The sequence below is a fragment of the Parambassis ranga genome, chromosome 3, assembly GCF_900634625.1.
Source record: "Parambassis ranga chromosome 3, fParRan2.1, whole genome shotgun sequence".
NCBI lineage: Eukaryota > Metazoa > Chordata > Actinopteri > Ambassidae > Parambassis > Parambassis ranga.
The window spans coordinates 5,347,662-5,364,574 of record NC_041024.1 but is presented as its reverse complement, the minus strand read 5'-3'; the positions used below and the strand labels follow the sequence as shown (position 1 = coordinate 5,364,574).

The 16,913-nt window shown below is 42.7% G+C and overlaps 1 protein-coding gene across 5 annotated transcripts in view; it reads left to right on the top strand.

Moving 5' to 3' along the window:
* neo1a (neogenin 1a) overlaps window positions 1–16,913 on the top strand; it is a 126,717-nt gene that overhangs the window by 96,444 nt on the left and 13,360 nt on the right. For 4 of the 5 annotated variants that reach the window (XM_028401575.1, XM_028401574.1, XM_028401571.1 and 1 more), the window contains exons 8-15: window positions 6,874–7,108; window positions 7,762–7,916; window positions 9,640–9,788; window positions 10,930–11,068; window positions 11,659–11,708; window positions 14,093–14,237; window positions 16,424–16,534; window positions 16,613–16,807. In XM_028401575.1, coding sequence (XP_028257376.1) covers window positions 6,874–7,108; window positions 7,762–7,916; window positions 9,640–9,788; window positions 10,930–11,068; window positions 11,659–11,708; window positions 14,093–14,237; window positions 16,424–16,534; window positions 16,613–16,807 — 1,179 coding nt within the window. The remainder of the gene's footprint in view (window positions 1–6,873; window positions 7,109–7,761; window positions 7,917–9,639; window positions 9,789–10,929; window positions 11,069–11,658; window positions 11,709–14,092; window positions 14,238–16,423; window positions 16,535–16,612; window positions 16,808–16,913) is intronic. The other variant, XM_028401576.1, reaches the window with a different exon arrangement.

Sequence of the window (16,913 nt, the reverse complement as noted above, 5' to 3'; positions counted from 1 at the left end):
TGTGTACGCGTTTTACAAGCTGTGGCTCTCACAGCATGGGCTGAACTTTTCTATGGGTTGTATTTACTCAACCGTGGTGAAAGGCTCTGCCTCATTTATAAATGGTATGTCGCCTAAGTGCTAACTGCAGAATGTTATGGGTGCCTTTTTTGCTCTTGTTTTGTGCAGTGTAGAGGTGGGGAAAAAAGAATAAAATAGCCCTGGTACCTGTGCCAGATCTGTTTATAAAGGTCAGCCTTGTTATCAAAGCCTGTTTTAAGCTTGGCTGTGTACGATCTGTTTTTTTTTTATTCTGACACTTCTAGCTTGATTTATGAGCATCCACCTCCAACACACACTCATCCAGGATGTCGATGTGATGTTTTTGGACATGGACGGTCCTCTGGGTGCAGTAATTAGAACTGCATCACTTTCCCCTCACACCCTTCCCTTTGCTGCAGGCAGCTGACCCCTGCGAGTGGCGCCACCAAAGCTTTTATTTTTCCTGTTAACACCCACCTCCCTCTCTAAACTGAGCCTCCCATTTTCCATAAGCTAAAAGTAGAATAGTGTGTGTCATCGCAGTGGGTTATGGGCACCCTGCTGCCTGCTAGCGTAGCACCATACCTGCTTCTCAGTGGGACTAACCCAGGGAAGCCGCTTTATTGGTGGGAGTCTGATTGGCTGGACTGTTTGTTAGCGAATCTCCAAAGGGAGACGCAGCTGCTCTCACTTCTGCAAACATCCTATTTGACCTTTCCAGGCCTCTCTGTGTTGTTCAGCTCCACTCACTTTAAACATGAAATGTTTCTACCCTATGTATACACACAAACACACTGTTACACAGAGCTTTCTTGGAAATCAATTACTTCATTCCAGGCCTAACCTACTCCTCTGGAAAGGTTGGATTGTGTTCATGTACCTCCAAGGTAATAAGACACAAAGGCAGGCAGGGTAGAAAGAAAGAAAGCTTGTTTCCAGTCCTGGGCATCAGTGCTGGAAAGCTCTGGAGATGTGCAGCATCACTGACTGTTTTGATCTGCTTGAAAGGCAAACCCATGAGGCTCTGGCCCTCTCTCTCTCTCTCTCTCTGCCAGCCTGTGGAGCACGTGATGCATATGATGCAGATTTGAGACACAGAGGGGAAGGAGAAGGGGGAGTGATTACATTGTATAGCATAGTCACACAACCTCATTTGCATACAGAGTCTGGGCAAGCAGATGTTAGCCTCATGTTCGTGCATGTTTCTGCAAGTGTGTGTGTGTGTGTTTAGGGAAAACGAAGCAATCACACCGAAATTAACTCACTAGTGACTCAGGGATCAAGGTGGTACATGTGTTTGATGGTGGAGGGACGCTGTATGAGCACACAGTGGACGATTAATTATTGATGTACGCACTCCCATTCAATTACATTCGTCACTGTTTGTTTTCTCCTTATGTGTCTCTCTCTGTAGGATGTAAATAGCATTCTTACACATTCCCACACATTCAGCCGCCTCTACTCCCATGTTTATTTTGAGAAACCAGTGCAGGGATTGTCACTTTATATATATGAAAACTAAATTACCAGAAAGTAAATTGCCAGAGGGCCCAGAGTGGATGCAAAACGCAGACCATACCATCAACCTCATCCAAAACATTCCTTCAACTTGTTTAGGTAAGCCCGCAGGGAATTTGAGAATGTTGATTTTGGAACGTGGAAGGCAAGATAAATGTAAAATTGAACAAACCACACCATTTAGGAGGGAAATTGCTGCAGGGTTTCAAAGGGACAGCTTTTCGAGTTGATAAACAAGGACGTGCACAGGATTTGGGGAGGTTTTTAAAGACACCTCCCGTTGACTAAACTACATCACCACATGGCATCCAGGAGGCCTGCAGATCTATCAGATGGGGTCCTATAGGGAGCGCAGAGACATAAATACATCTGAGACCCACTCCAAAGACTTTAGAAGAGAATTTATGCTCTGTGCTCATTCAGGCGAAGAAGCTGTCTCGATATTTTTATTTATTTATCTGTTTATTTTGTCAGAATGTTGCCCTAAAAAGTTGTTAAAGCTTTCACTGGCGCTAACATCAAACAGCCATGACCATCCTTAAAAGTTGCTTCTTTTAATTTGTGTCCCACTATTGTCGTTTAAAGATTGTTCCAAAAAAACATTTTAACCACTCATTGAGGGGGAAATTAGTGCAGTCTTTGTTTCTGTTAATTAATAAAAACTTATCTCTCTCCTGGGGAACGTGCCAGATTTTTCCATCATAGCAAAAACATGCCCTAAAAAGTGATAAGGAAGACGATGCTGTTTTGATATTTTTGTCGACTTTTTTCCCCCTTTCTTTCCGGATTATGTCGGTGAGTCGGATCACCTTGTCAGTTTAAGCTTTTGTAAGATTTGAAGCTGCACTTTAATCTTTCTGGTTATCACAGCAAGAGGTTGCAATCTGATACTGAATTTCTGTCAGCTTCCCCTCGTCCAGGTGATAAGGTGTCTTTGATACAACGCAGAGAGAAAGACGGGTCTCACGATGAAGATTATGCTCCTAACAAGGCTTTTTACCTGTAGTGAAATGAGCAGGGCTTCGGTTAAATTCAGTCCTGCACAAACCACTTTCCCTCACTGCTGATAAATGTCTCAGTTTTTTGTTGTTTATATAATTAGTTTTTTATTTGTTGTTGTATTGCGTGTAAAGCATGAAAGTGGTTTTAAGAAATGGTGTTTGTTATTGTTGTTGACAAGGTGCTTGAAAGAGACTGAGGAGAACAAAAAAAAGCTGCTTGGTCAGGCATTTTCCTCTCCCTCATTTCTCTCTTCACCTCTCACTTTGTCGTCACTTTTGAAACATTTGTCTCTCAGTTTTTTGATGTAGTTTCCTTTGTCGGCATGTTGAGCAGCTGCTTGGATGTCACAAGCTGTCAGCCTTCCTCATCTTACTGGCTTACTGGTCGTATCTTTAAGGAGGAGGGGGCTGCATATATATATATATATATATATATATATATATATATATATATATATATATATATATATATATATATATATATATATATATATATATATATAATAAAAAAATGCAGGCATAGTTTTCAGCAGTTTCTCTATCAGGAGTCAGTGAGAACAGTTCAGGCGCCATGTTCTTCCAATCCCTTTACATTTTATTGAAAGAATGTCTCTGTGCATGTTTGTCTTTGTTCAGAGAGAAGTCTCTGCAATTACCTTCTAACACAGAGGCTCACACTTACTCCTCACTTTTGTCACTGAGCAGCTTTTGTATGTTTGCAGAGAATATGACAAAGGCTGACGGCTTTATATTATTTATTTCATCTTTATTGAAAGAGGCAGCGGAGACACAGGCAGGAAACGTTGGGGAGTGTGACTCGCAGCTTCTGACTGACAGTTTTAATTGACCGTCTTCTTTGTGTTGGTTTTCTAAAAAGGCTCTGGGCTATACTTTTTGAGTATATATTGTTCTTTCTCGCTCTGTTCATCCTTCTTTTCTCTGGCAGATAAAAGTAGTGACTCAGTAATGGACCATTAGCATTGTACTACATCTGTCTCTTACACTGTCATCATTACCGAACCACATTAGACATGGAAACCAGTCCTGAGAAAATCCATTTAGTGCGAGCCTGGCATGGGCCGCTGGATTCCTTCTGAAAAGAGCTATCTGTAGTTACAGTGCTGTGCTTGCTTCTGGCAGATATCTGCATCCTGTAGATTTATGCTCTCTCCGTGGAGGTGCATAGTCTGAGTTGGTCTGCGGTAGTTCTCTCTCTTATTAGTGAGCTCAGGCCAGATGATGAAAACACCACTTGGCGTACACTCAGGGATTATGACATTAGAAACACAGGATAAAAGTTATGAGGCTTTAATCAGAACTTTTTATTCCAGACCTCCATTGAATATTAAGATGAATGCTCTGCTTTGCATGTCTTTGTCCTGACTGTTTTCTGTATGGGTTACCCAGATTTATTATGCAGATCTAGAGTAACCTTCCTCGTTAAGCCTTAATGCCAGTAATTCATTACCTCTGGCACAGAGACTAATGACACTATTAATCAGCTATGAATAGAGCTCGGCAGCGGCGGTGGGAGGCTGACACCTCCTTACTGTAACAATCCCAGGCAGGCATGTACAAGACAGATTGTCAGAAGGACACAGAAAACCGGCCAGCATGTCAATTACCCACGGCTTACAAGGTGTATGAAAAGGAGGAAACTCCTTGTAATGATTTTATTTCTCCTTCCTCTGTCAATCCCACAATGCATCTCTCACCTGCTGTGAAGAGCCTCTTTGTTTGACCTGACTCTGATTTCAGGATTTCTTGTGGAGGTTCATTATATTTGCTTCACAGAGGAGTGGTCTCAAACCTCGTACCTCTGTTCCTTTTGTTCTGACACTGGGCAACGGTACTGATGGACAAATTTACTCAGAGAATTATGGCAGCGTTTCCAACGGCTTCTGATCTCATAGAAACCTTCCTCTCCATGGCAGCACTGGAGCTTTATCTGCACGTCAATATGTCTGCAAACACAAAGCCCCAAAATAAGGCCTGTGTTTTCTTTTTAAATGTTGTCTGGACATACATGTCAAACAGCTTGGCCTGGCCCTCTGTTGTGCTCTGTCAACGAGCGGCGGCTCAAATCCAGACGGAATAAAACTTAATGACACAAAGCAACGACATCCTGCTCTATTTTACGAGTTCTTTTAAACTCTTAAAGGGAAGGGAAGAGGCTTTAAAAGCAAGTTTGTGTATTTGCTTTTTTTTGCCTATTTTTGTGTTAGATTAATGATAATATTTTATGTTTTATTTGTGAGCAGCAGCACAGTCAATGCATAAAGGTAAACAAGCCAAAAAGAGCTCTTCACTCATCTATTTTATCAGACAGGAAACTCATTTAATGCTATACGATCTATCTTTCGCTTATGTATACCCTCATTAGAATGCACCCTACATTTCTAAATGTCATTATTGTTTCTTAATAATTCAAACTCATTTTTACTGACCCATAAAATTTATAAAACTGCTTGCTGCAGCATCTTGATGCAACTTGAATGTTAAAGCAGCAATAACTGTTCCCCTGAGCATCTTATCTTCTGGATTATACCGATTTCTGTCTGCATAATCAATTTATCCAAATACACAAACAATTTGTTAATAATTCCTTCCATCAGTCTTGTTTCCAACAAGCACACGTCATGTAAAAATACTGCTGTGCTCTTTACTGTGAACTCGGGTCCTGCTCTGCTGTGTGTTTTCTGTCATGCATGTGTGTGTGTGTTGCTTTATAAATGAGGGTAATTACTCAGCATCTGGTCATTTATACAGCGGTCACAAAGTATTAGGATGATGATGTGTTTTTTCATTGTTGCCGGCTGTGTGCCTGCTAGCAGGGTTTGAAATGAAAAGCCAGCAGTGAGGCTGAAAGTGCTGACTCCTGAGCTTTAAAGGGTGCTTGAGGTCATCGTTGTTCTTACTGTACGAGGCGCAGATTGCAGGACCGCTGTGCAAACCAGTGGAGTAACCATGAGTGGCATCATCACACACTGATTTTTCATGTAGACTGAAGGCAAAAATCCTCTACAATAAGAAGTAACCCTGCAGCTACAGGCTCAGCAGAGCCAAACCAGAGGAGACATAGTGTGCCTGTGAGTTATAGCCAGGCAAGCTAATATATTATATTATGATTTAATGTTAGTGTTAAGCAACCTAAGTTAAGCCTGACAATGTGCAGTTTTACTCACAATCAACGTCTGTCATCTGGTGTACATGCACACCATTGTTGTCAAACTGAAGCTCCTCCATTGTTTAAGTGTCATTTCTGAAGGAAAATGTCAAATATTTTGCATCAGTCTAATCACAGAAATCAGTCAACTCTAGGGTATGAAATGTAAACAAATACTGAAGGCTAAAGCAGCTATCTTACTCCCAATGACAGACAAGCGTGCCCACGGCTGCTTTGCATTTCATCGCATTTTTTCACAGTAATGATGACACAGTTTAAAGCGCTCCTTTTCTTTACTTCAGCTTTGCCCTCCAGTCGGTTTCCCTGACCTGCAAACAAATGGAAATGTCATACAGACTGACATTCTTTCCGTATGGTTTTGGTTGGCCCACTTGCCAGGCGAATGGAAAGCAGATCTCACTGAGTCTGACCGCAGATTGTTCCTCCAAAAAGAAAGAAAGAAAGAAAGAAAAACACACACCAAATGAAATCACAAACATTTCTGTGGCTAAGCTGTGGAATGTGACGGCAGAAGTGTTTAAACAACATCATCTGCTGCTTTGTAGACTTGAGAGTCAATGTTCTGTGGGTGGGTTGGGGTAGTCTTCAGTTGTTTTACTGTCTGAATATAAAACTTAGATGGCTTTCTTGTGCATTTAAGACGGCCAGGAGGTGACTTTGTCCCTGTCAGAGCAAAGTCCACCTGAATGTTGGTCCAGTTTAAAAACACCAAAGAAATGCAGACCAATCATTTTAATTGTCAAATGATTGGCAGGAAAGCTGTTTATGAAAGTTAAATGTTGTGCTCCCACTGCCCTACATTAGAGAGCTGTGTGTAGATGTGCATGTGTAGTCCCCCTTTTATTGTGCTTTTATTTGTCAGCTTTGTAAGTGTAGTAGAAGTGTTTTATTTCTGTGGTTCTTTGTCACACCAAGAGTCTTTTTTTGTTATGTTGTTATTTTGTTTTTTCTTTTTTTTGTTTCCTTCCTTTCTTTCGTTTCACTGTCATTTCCATTTCAACTCCTTTCCTCCACCTGTTCCTTTCGGACGCCTCTGTGCGATATTTCTATCACCCCCCCCACCCCATGCTGTCACTGTCCCCCTGCCTCCCTATACTCCCATCCCTCCCTCCTCCTCCTCCTCCTCCTCCTCCCCAAACCCCAAAGACGTAGCCCTGCCCTCTTTCCCTCCCCCCTCACTGACTCCTAACACTACTGACCATGTAACGCCAGGCTCCGGAGGTGTAGCCGGTCCAGCAGGACCCACCCCCTCCGCCCCACGAGATGTCGTGGCTTTGTTGGTTTCCACCCGCTTCATCAAGCTGACCTGGCGCCCACCGGCCGAACCGCATGGAGACGAGTTAACCTACTCTGTTTTCTACAGCCAGGAGGGCACAAGCAGGTACAACACACACACAATGCTGTTAGTATTACCAGGAGGACACTAACACACACACACATTACTGCTGGCATCAGCAGGGTACTAATATACATATATTTATGTGCTGGAGTCTCAGACCACTCTGCAAGTGTCTAATTAAAGCAGTTAAGCACTTATCAGAGCAGCAAGTGTTTATTAATTAAAAACAAACTTTCTCCCTCAAAGGATTACCTGCAAACACTGAAGCATAAACACACACAAAAAATCACTTTTCATTTTGTACTGTGATTACACTTCCCCCCAGCTGCATGTGGGGAGGCCGAGAAGCCGAGAGGATTTTCCACAAGTCTCTTTTATTTTTTTTTATTTATTTTTTTAGGAAAATAGCTTTGAGCATTTCTCAGCAGTGGCCTGATATGGCGGTGTTTACTAGGCACTAGAACCACAGACACAATGTTGTTATACTGTATCTGCAAAAGGCACAGTGTGTACCAACACTGTACAGACTAACTAGGGTGGATGTAGACTCAGTACTTTACAGGAAAGCTTGTCCTGGTCCAGCTGTATACAGATGAGTAGGCAATATGATCATCGTTATTCATTCAGGTGAAAAAATGGCACTGGCAACCCAAGCACTCCATAAATATTCTTTGCTTCTCATTGTGCCGTGTCAGGGAGCGGGTTGTGAACACTAGCCGTCCCGGGGAGATGCAGGTCACCATCCAGAACCTCATGCCGGACACCAAATATCGCTTCAGAGTTGTGGCCCACAACAGCAACGGCCAGGGCGAGAGCTCTACAGCGCTCAAAGTGGCCACCCAGGCCGAAGGTAACACACTCACACACATACACGATCCGTCATTTGTATGTGCTCAGTAAATATGATGCATAAACATAAAGGCAAACTCCGGCCAGTTTGTTGGAAACATGCTCACACTGGCACACACTGAGGCAAACAGGATGCACGCAAATATGCATCCACACAAACAAATATTCACTCACATTCAGGATCGTGCACTCACTTCAAACACATGCAGGCACAGCAGCGCACACAGAGGAGGCTGTTTGGCGATCTGTGTTATGGCGGACCACCCAGAGAAATGCAGCGTTTGCTTCTTAGAAGCCACTCCTTGTTTACTGTCCAACATTTACCATAAGCCCTCTGTGTGTGCTGTGCTTCAAACCATGACTGCCGGATGGAGGAATGTCTGAAATTAGGATTCCAGATTCCAACACTTTCCTTTATCCAGGCAGTACAAAGGTGCTACAGAGGAGCTCATTAAGGTGATTTGACTGGAGGACACGTGAGAATTATTGAAGGCACAAAGTGCTTCACTTCTTCCTCTGTTCTCTTTGTGTTTGGATGTGTGAGCTGCTACAGCTGCTGCTTCTCCACTTAGTTTTACCCACATTTAAAAAGTGCAGTGAAGGGGGTTTCCCGGCACACTGTCAGACTGTGGACATCCCTCACCTCATGGCTGAGCTGGACCTCAGTCACTGTCAGTTTGTAGGTCAGCTGCCGTTTCTCTACCTGTGACCTTCGTTGAAGGGCGGACGGTTCAACACACACACACACATATATATACTGCACTCTAATGTCTGGGAGCAGGAGCCCAGCCACCCACGGGGATAGCAGTGAGGGCGGGCTGTACCTGGGCAGTATATCTCTGTCATGTGTGTGCGCATTCAGTGTAAGAACATGCTATGAATTGGAGCTTAAACTGTTGACCTGCATCTGAGTGCCAGACGTGTGCACACAGCGCTGCCCTGTATCGCTGCTCCACAGAGACTGGCTTAACACACCTGTGTGCGCACAAACACACTGAAAAATGGGAGCTTCTTTTGTCTGTCAGGAACACCTGAAGCTACAGCTTACTAGATACATGAAGCACAGACATATATCTGTGTCAGACAGCCGGGACTTTAACCTCAGAGTCACTGTCTCATTTTAAATCCAATGTGCCACACATGATGTTGTAGTCAGTATCATTTGAATATGCAGTCATTTAATCTGATATTTGTCCAAACATCCCATTTTGAAGTCATTTGCATAAACATTACTGTTTATATTCTCATTTGTGCATAATAAGAGGTAGAATACTTGTTTTGTTGTAAACACTTTGCTTTTATTCATTTAAATACAGCTAAACAGCAAAAAGCCAATACACAGACACACTGTAATGCCTTCTATATCTTGAATTACCAGATGCAATTCAATAACCTGGACACTGGCACTGAATGGGAGCTAGTGTTGAAATGCCAGATGCACATTGATGTTTTTGTTAATGTGAACCTTTGGAGTACTTGTCATGGGAATAACAAGAAAATCGACATGGCAGGCAGCCCAGTGTGGAGTGGACTGTTTGGTCTCAGCAGACCTGCAGCGACCGAGCCACTTTGTGGTCCCGAGCTCCTGCTAAGACAGTGAAATGAGGCTTTGAAATAGCCAAGAAAATGTCTTGATTCCTCCTGAGATGCACAAAAATGAATGAAAATGAAGACAAAAAAAAAAAATAAACAAGGTCGTCTGATTTCTTTTGTTTTGTCACCAGTCCAAGTGCCGGGTCCTGCTCCTAACTTGCAGGCGGTGTCGAACACGCCGACTTCCGTTTCTCTGAGCTGGGACAAACCCCTCACCGGCAACGGAGAGATCCTCACCTACAAGTTATACTACACAGATAAAAGCATGGGCAACGAACAGGTAGGACAACATGACTTGTGACATGTGTCAATAACAATTAAACTCCAGCAATATCATCATATGTTTGTGTTTAGTTGCAAGTCGCCTTTTAAGATGAAGTAAAAAATATTCAGGGATACAATGAAGAGGAAGAGGTTAGAGGTTGTTTTGCCTTCATTTGATTGAGCCATATTATTTAATTCTCTTCAGTGAAACAAAAACACTCATGTTGCTGTCTCGCTACACACACTTTGCCTTGTAAGAGGGAAGGAGTCTGAGTAGCTGACGCTTGATTTTGCAAGGTTCATTAGATAAAATTACTACGACTGTGTTCTCCCTAATGTAAATCGTGTTGAGGTAAGGAGTTTCTAATGTTTTGCCGAGGCGCTTCATGCTGCTTTTCGGCTGCTTTCTTGATTAATCATCTCACAATAAAAAGCCTGCATTGTGCTGAAAGAAAGCAGATACTGTATGATTCACTCAGTTCTTCTCTGCAGGTTTAAGACTTGTCACAAGAGGTGGAATCTAGCTGCTTAGATATGGAGTCTACCCCAGCAGTAGCACTGTGAAAAGCCAGTGAGGCATTAAAAAGCCTTTAATATGATAATGGATGAAACGTCAGCCACTGCACTGAGTAATGATGCCTCAGCTCCCCGGAGAAGAGAGTCAGAGAAAGAAGAGGTGAATGAGAGGGACGGAACGAAGAGATGTAGTTAGAAAGCCGGCACGCTGAAAGGACATGAAATATTAAAGGGCAGAGGGAAGTCAGGGACAACATATGATGCAGCTTCAAAGGTGAGCTGGTCACAGGAGATCATCTGACCTGAGTTCAGAGGTTGGGATTCATACCGCTCAGGAAGCCAGATTAGATTTCCTCAAAGTCTTATTTTTTTCAGTCAGAATGCCACAAACACAGAGCTGCATGCAAATAGGCCTGAAGTAATTGGGCATGTGCCAGCGTGCCCAATTTGTAAAGCAAAAAGTCATAATCACAGAAAGAATAATTTGTGTCTCGGTGGAAGATGACAAACAGAAATGTTAGTGTGATGAAATGATGCAGGCAGGCACTGCGTTTCATACACACAGCACGTTCCTGTCAGTGTCAAACATGAATGCTACGACTAAGCTGCATTTTCATTGAAAATCGCTCCCTTCTTTTCAGGACATCGATATAAATGGTCAGTCTTACACCATGACCGGGTTGAAGAAGAACACAGAGTACAGTTTCCGTGTGGTGGCCAACAACAAGCACGGTCCGGGCGTCTCCACTGAAGACGTCCTCGCTCGCACGCTGTCTGATGGTCAGTTGATTCATGAAATGTAAACCTACTAATAGCTTGTGTATAAGTATAGAAAAAAAGAAGAGGGGACGTGGAAAATATTTTCTGTTTTTGATAGTTTTCTGATCGCAGCCACATCGAGCTGCATGTCTGGATGACTAACATGTGGAAATATTGGAGTTACTTCACCATAAATGAATAATTGTTTAAGTTTGACCGAACATTTATAGGTTAATTAATGAGGTAATAACTGCAAAGGTAAGCAAATCATGTCTTCTGCACAGAGAAGCCTTATGGTTGCCTTCATTGTTGTTTCCATGGACACAGTATTCGGCAGTCAAATTATTTTTTTTCTACTCGTATTTAAAGCCTATTTATATGTATGTAACACCAAAATTTTGCAAGAACCATAATATAATATTATTCATTCAAGTTCAAGTAGCACTAAGATGTTCACTCTTTTAGCATTACAGCTCATAAAATGCTGTGCATATTTTAATACAACAATGCACATTGATATTCTGCAATACCATAGCATTGGTCTAAACTAATTGTTTTCATCCCACTGTTAACCTGGATTTATTGATTTTTTTTTTTTTTTTTTTTCATAGTACCGAGCGCCCCGCCTCAAAACCTCACCGTTGAAGTCCAGAACTCAAAGGTAAGACATGCTGACAGAACAGGAAGCAACAGTCTGACTGACCTGTAGCTGATTTTATTTCCGTTTGTCTCTTATTGAGCCTTTTGTTGCACACACATACGCAGGTGCAGCAACGCATCAACAAATGCTCCTTAGCTGCCTGGAGCGAGACTGTTTAGTGTCTGTAGCTGCTTCAACACATACACGGTTAACTCTTTGCTCAGTTACACACAAAACAACAACAACAACAGCTGAACAGATAGATAGCCTGCAGGCTGGAGCGCCGTGGTTGCTCTGTGTGATTAGCTGCGTCAGAGGCCCGTTGTCCCAGCCGGTTAGGAGGGTGTGTGAACCCTCATCGATCTTCTCATCGGCAGGAGACTCGCCTGTCAGAAGGTTTTATCCTCAGTATGGCTCCGTCTGTACGGTATTTGTGTTGACTCTAAATGGACACAGACACGCTAAAAATGATGCACAGGTAGGAATGTTCCGGTCATGATGTTTGAATATTGATTAGAATTCCTATTTTATTTTATTTACTTGCTATTTTACCTTAACTTATTTTATATTTCTAACCATTCTGCTCATGCACATTAGTGTAATACTGGATGTTATTCTACTAATGAGGGATTTAACTCTATTGTTGACAGCTGACATGATAAATACATTTGAAAGTCAGATTCCTTATATCTTTTATCTAGATTAAATTTCTCTTTTGGATCAAAGAGATCAAAAATAGCTGGATCAAACACTTCCTGCAGTTTCTCACTCTTTATAAGTTTCATTGATAAATCCAATGTATTAAAGTAAAACATACTGTAGTTCCTACGTGACCCTCTTCATTGTGATAAGGCTGCGAAAGTTGCTGTTGGGCTGATCGGCCTCTCATTTTTAGCCATTTGATCTTCAAACAGAGAGCCGTGGGCTCTGTTTATTGTATATTTCCACCCGAGCGAGGGATTAAATTTTTACAAAAGATGTGTCTTGCTAATGACATGTGTGACAGCAAGTGCAAAAAAAAAAGAGCCGTGAAGGAAAAGAGATAGAGGGGAAAACCTCAGGGTGCACAAATCAACTACAGAAACAGCGGCCGGCACTTTTTAGCCCTTTGCTGGTCGATGCAGACCGCGAGTGAGAGAAAAAACTGACAATCCTATCACACGCTCCCAGCTTGACTAAGAGCCAGCCACCCATGCTGAGGGATACTCGGCTGAGATTTGTGGAGAGAAAACAGTTTCGTGCTAATTTTTAAGAGTAAAATGAAGAGGGCTCACTCTGTGGAAAAGACAGGAATTATCCTCTGAATGGATGGTGGACATCCAGCCGTCCCTGACCGCTTAAACACAGACAAACCAATTCAAAACCAACATCTGGCGTCCTTTATTCCTCAACATTAGTGATATTATGCATCTCATGTCTCTCTTTGTTGGCATTCTGAATGTAAACAATCATTAAGACAACAATTTGCAAACAAATACAAATATTCATAGCTTTTATGCAATTAGCTGTTCAATATGCCAAACCAAACGGAACTGGAAAAAAAAAACTAACGAATTAAAACGAATTAACATACATTTCATATTCCAGCAGCAGCTCACATCTTTTACTTGCGAGGCAACCTGAAAATCATTTGTTTGTTATCTTATTTGTTCCTTTTGGAATCTGCCGTCTCACCTTCCCGTGTGAGATTTCACAAAAGTCAATCAAACAGGTTTTCATGATAAGGGAGAAAAGCAACAGACATAATGAGTCGGAGCCCAAAGTGTAATAAGAAAAATGGAAATAATTGAACACACTTAACGCAAATTTAATTTGTGCGATTCCCTTGACTCAGTTGGGGAGGAGCACACGTGTGCCCTGTATATGTATTCAGGCTTTTGTGCATCAGTGTGACGGTGGGGAAGCGTTAATTAACTCTTCTCCCACGCTGAGCTACCCCCCACCTATCTCTTTAAACACACAGGCACCAAAAAAATCAGATGCATGGAGCCCACAACGGTGCGGCGTGGGCTCACCAGCGGAAGTCCTGCATTCATCTCTCTGCCTCAGCGTCCCAGCAGGCTTAACCTGACCACACACACACACACCTACACCTCGCTCACCAGGACACCTCCTTCTATTATTCATATTTATTTCTTCCCTATGCGACAATTTGCACTGCGTCACACATGCTCAGAGGGGTGTTTGTTTTTGTGGGACACCTCCCACTTGCACCGCTGTCATGAAGACGGGAGGTGCAGGCCTGCAGAGTTAACACACAGGCTGGTGCCAAGTTGTGTGGGAAGGTGTGAAGCTACCTGCTAAACCGTAAAGTCACCTTCACAGCTGCAGGTCCAGAGCAGATGCTCCCACGTGTGCTAAACATGACGCACTGAGAATGTTTTTTGTTTTTTTCCCCTCTGCAGAGCATCATGCTTCGGTGGCAGCCGCCTCCCCTCAGCGGACAGAATGGGGAGATCACTGGCTACAAGATCCGATACAAGAAAGGCTCCCGTAGAAGTGAAGCAGCCGAGACCACCGGAGGCAACCAGCTTTACAAGCTCATTGATGGTAATGACTGCAGTTAATAGTCAATGTCAGGCTCATACTCTGTAACATCAGCCTTATAGGAGAACACAAAGAAACAAACCAGCTCCATTTCTATGGAATGTAGTTTCTCAGCCAGTGAAGTGGGTGTGAAGAAGTACATTTATTACAGCGTGTGTAGGTGGACAGGAGCTATAGGCTCAGTTCATACCTAGCAATTTACCTCCAGTTTGAGACTCGATCCAGCAGTTCCTGCTTCTCCTGTTTAGTTTTTATCTCGGTGCAGTCCTGTGTCTTGTGTGTACGCTGCAACTCAGGGTGAGAATGGATCATGAATCCTAATTCCTAATTGCCAAACATCTGAATTGTTTTCAGGCTGCAAGTAAAAAGGGATTGTTGTCACTCGATGAATGAATGCTGAAAGACAAGTGACTGAAATGAGACAGGGAGAAACTCGTATCTGATTATATAGCCTAAGCATCAAGAGCTGCATTCAGCACTTAAGCATTTACTAAAAACCTGCGTCTGTCCTCAATATGTCGTAGGGTGTATTCACACTTGAGTTCAGAGCTGTCCTCTTGGATCACATGCGGGGGTGTTGAAGTGTTAAAGTGTGAACAAGGCCTTAAAAATAGTGATATCACCCTGATTGATTGGTGGCATTGACTCAAAGTACAGTTTGACTTCTGCATGATTACTCTTAAGATGCAAGACACACAAAAACCGATACGGTCAAAAATAAAGTTGCGCTTGAACACACCACAAAGACTACAGCTAATGGCAAGACGCCCATACGTTCTGCTTATGCACAACAGTAAATAATTTACCATATCAGCAGGTGGGAGTAGCCTGATTTGAAAAAAAGGGACCTGCAGTGATGAGTGAACAGGCTTGATTATTCAGAAAGCTGTTGGCCGTGGTCTAACAAGCAAGTGCAGGATCCAAAAACCAGAGCCTCAGACGCTCATCGACGCCCCACAGTTTACTGACAGGCGGCGTCGGCTTGGCGTGTCACAGCCTTTAGTAAACAAAATGCCTAATGTTTCCCTGGTTGCTTTACATAAAAACATTTTCGTGCTATCAGTCTGGATTTTATCTCTGGCTGAGGTACAGTCTGACACCCTGCAATATGCAAAGTATTTTATCATGAGACTGAAACTGTGTTTTAGAGTCAGACCTGTTTATTTACTCATCATCTGAATCTCTTCTAAATGCTTTGAAATAAAGTAACATGCCTTACTGTACTCTCACTTTACCCACAGCTCCCGACAAAATATGCACAATATCACCAGAGAGACACAGCAATGGTGATTAATATTAGATGTTGTCTCTGTAACTTTCAAGTGGCCCGGCCTCATGCTGTGAGCTGCATCAAAGAGAATACACACTTAAAAGTTGATTTTTGAGAACATTCTAGGGGGTGAAACAGAGGGGTGTTTGTTGGTTCAGAAGCATTTAGAAAGAGATGTTGTAGCCTTGGAGGCACGAGTGCTTAGGCAGTCTTCAGAAGCTACCCCCCTCAAGGGTGGCCCGGAATAGTGGGTACAGAGAGAAAAGACTACAGGATTAGCATGTAGCATGCAAATGGGACAATATGACGATGATGAAAAATTTTACAGCATATTAATACAGAAACACATCATTTGTCAGCGGGTGTTCCCTTTCGTCTCTGAATACCAAAGCCGGCACCCAGCAGTGATGCAGCGCTTTCTGAAGAAGACAAGGCTGTGAAATGTGAAGGAATGTGGACCCCCAACTTTTTTTTTGAGCCTGTTATTTTTATTTCTGTGCTTTGTTATATTTCACATCTATTACGAATCCTTATTTCAACCCACCAAAAACTACTAATAAAAAGTGAAGCAATAAATCTCAATCATTTCCCTAATATTGAGTGGGAAAAGGAAAGTTAATTGCACCGAGCCTATAGCAGCGCTCACTTGATCCTTCTCTGGGCACGATTATAGATTATTTTTTTTCCCCCTAAACTGTGCAGAAAAGTATCAGACATCCTTTCAAAATATTTACTGCATCTGCGTCTCAAAACCTCTCACCGATTGACCAGCCAAGTGGAGCCCACCGGTAGAAATAAAATAAAATAAAATCAGGCCTGAGAGAAGATTTAACCAGTGTTTTTTATTTAGTGCTGCTTGGTGGGGGGGGGGGGGTTCAGCTCAGTTTGAATACTGAATCTGTTTGTGTTGCTTGATCAGGTCTGGAGCGTGGGACCGAGTACTCCTTCCGTGTGTCAGCCATGACGATGAATGGCACAGGACCGGCCACTGAGTGGACCACAGCAGAGACGTTTGAGAGCGACCTGGATGGTACCCATACAAACACCTAAATCATCTTTCATGTTAAAGAACCTGGCTAATAGTTAATATGTATTTCTCCCTCACCAGAATCACGTGTACCAGACCAGCCTAGCTCATTTCATGTCCGGTCACTGGTCAACAGCATCGTGGTGAGCTGGACGCCGCCTGAGAACCAGGACATTGTGGTGCGTGGTTACACCATCAGCTACGGCATCGGCAGTCCACATTCCCAGACCATCAAAGTGGACTACAAGCAGCGCTACTTCACTATTGAGAACCTCGGTAAGAATCAACAACTACTAGCCACACTTATTTATTTTTATTTATTTTTTTTATCTCTCAAGACGCATACATAATTAAAACACATCTGATTTGACACTTGCACAAA